Raw genomic sequence first — 2,438 nt, 5'->3', positions numbered from 1 at the left:
GGATTTTTGTCACCAGACTTCTCATTGTGAATAACAATGTCGTTGTCGTTTTCTAAAAAAAAACCCCCCGATAATCGTTATCGTTTAAATAAAATTGACATATATTTGCTTATCACGCAAAATTGCAACTCGCGAACTTACGACATCTCGAAGATACACTGCAACTAGTCTGCGGCGATTGATCGGCATAATAAACCGGAACGCAATTATTAACAATGTCGCTTGCATGACGGAAATCGGGACTGCAATATGGATGTTTAGGCTTCATGCAGAAAGGTTCGACGTTTTCCCCTAAAATCGTATAATTTTTTATGGATGTAAGCATAAATTATATAGTTTTAAATTAAAAATTTATATCACAGAATTGTTACTGTTCACACATTACTGAAATATAGATAAATACGAATTTAGTCTTAATTATTGTTGTGACAAATACTATATATATGTATATATATATAGGAATGTATATTTATGATATACAACAAGTGTTGAATTATTTAATTTACTGGCTTATTTGTCGACCAGCAAAAGCCAGTGAATAATTATTCATCAATATATTGCATCAATGTAAGTTTCCATAATACATCTGTTTCATTGAAAACTGACAATTCGTTTATATTTGTCATAAGAATTTCGTACACCGCATATAAAAAAATAAATGTTGACAATAACATTGAAATCACTCATTAACATGTACCTATTTTATATACATGTTGTACCAAAGTATCTAGCACTGAAAAATTACATAAAAGTACCTAGGATTATCTTTACCTTCATAGCCCGGCTGGCATACACAGTTTAAATCCGGGTCACTCTCAACTTCGAAGTATTCTCCATCTCTATATTCCTTTCCGTTTACATTACAGATAGCTCTGTCTTCGGGATTTTCAGCTACAAGACGTAAATGACTTCATTTAAATGTTATATATAGACTTTTTTTGTCGGCAAGTGGATTGCTATATTGTTGAATATGAAATTTAACCTTTAGAGGACGGGCAGGTTTTTTCATGATTTTTTATGATTTTTATTTAAAAGTTCCATATATGTGTTATATTACGAAAAATTGCATAACACATTCATATGATTGTAAATTTCAAAAAAATTATTGTTTATATTTAGAATAAAAAACATGGAAATACTTTTTGTAAAATCTCATTATAAAAATATATTTTGAAATTCAGAGCTAAAAAATGCAAACAAACTCATAAGGAGGACTTTGTGAGAAAAAAATTTTGATTTACAATGTTTATGCATATATTTAATAATGTTGTTTTGTATGTATTTTCAAAGCAAGATATAACACACAGAGGCATATCGCACTCACGACACGTTTTGGTCTTCGACGAATACCTTTTTAAACGTTTATACCTTATTAAACGTTGTCGTTATCCTGAAGAATTTGCTTGAGAAGATAAGAGTAATCGCTTGAATTCTCGGCCTTGAATTGGCCATTCTTACTTGTTTCCCTTAGATTCCCGAAACTACGAAAACTCAGTAACCCAAGAAACCCTTATATGTATGATATTTTAGCGCGTAAACAGTTTGACGCCTAAAAATAGGCTTCCCGTCCTCTAAAGGTTAATTATACTAAAGCAATTTTATTGTGGCTTTCTAGTTAACAAAGTTCGATAAATATATTAGCTAATAAGGATATATCGCGAAAATGTAAAATTATTAAAAATTTATCTTTTTAATTATAATGATTCTATCGAGAAAGAACATAATTGGAATATAACTACGAATGAAATGATTGGAATATAACTACTATGAATTTAATATAATATTTAAATGCATAAAAATCAGTGTTATTATGTTGTCAATTTATCGCGAATATATATGGAGAAAATTTACAACTCTTAATTAGATTATGCTTACGACACACTTCCTCGCCGGGACAACATTGGTCCGGGGAATTCTTTCTATAACAATCTGGTTTTGTTGGTCCGTGGAAACAATCAACTACCGCACAATTAAACGAGGCGCTATATTGAAAGCAATAACGTAGTTTTAATAAGTGGAATTTAATAATTAAAATATTAAAAGAAGACAACAATCAAAAAATTGATGTGAAAGTCTTTACTTACATGCCATCATATCCTGGGGAGCAGGTGCAACCAATGTCACAAGGATTCGCATCTTCGTCTTTGAGTTTTTCTCCAACCGCATACTCTTTACCATTGACATAACACTTGGAAGTGGATCTATTTTTTAGATGATCACAGTTGTATTCGGTCGCGCAACAATCGCCCTTTTTCTCAAACACCGGAGTACAATTGAGAGCCTTGTAATACGCCAGTGGACCCGGGCATTTTGTTTTATCGCATTCCTCTTTACAAAAACAAAGAATTTAAAAACATTTTATGCGATATATTATTGACCGCGATAAAAATGGATGTTTACTAGGATAAGAGAATCGTTCTGAGTGCTTAGAGTTGCGT

General features: G+C 31.5%; 1 protein-coding gene across 1 annotated transcript; it reads right to left on the bottom strand.

Annotated features, from left to right (window-relative positions):
* Positions 1-4: 4 nt before the first annotated feature.
* On the bottom strand, positions 5-2,332 carry LOC112460504 (kielin/chordin-like protein; the record flags this gene model as incomplete). Its single annotated transcript, XM_025025208.1, has 5 exons — positions 5-52; positions 142-291; positions 772-891; positions 1,876-1,982; positions 2,085-2,332. Coding segments are annotated over 5 exons (673 nt in total), but the record flags the coding sequence as incomplete, so codon positions are not given.
* Between the last annotated feature and the right edge of the window lie 106 nt (positions 2,333-2,438).

Source organism: Temnothorax curvispinosus, unplaced genomic scaffold (genome assembly GCF_003070985.1).
Source record: "Temnothorax curvispinosus isolate PA1 unplaced genomic scaffold, ASM307098v1 QBEX01010621.1, whole genome shotgun sequence".
Lineage (NCBI taxonomy): Eukaryota > Metazoa > Arthropoda > Insecta > Hymenoptera > Formicidae > Temnothorax > Temnothorax curvispinosus.
The sequence above is the reverse complement of the archived record's forward strand: the minus strand, read 5'-3'. Positions and strand labels throughout refer to the sequence as shown.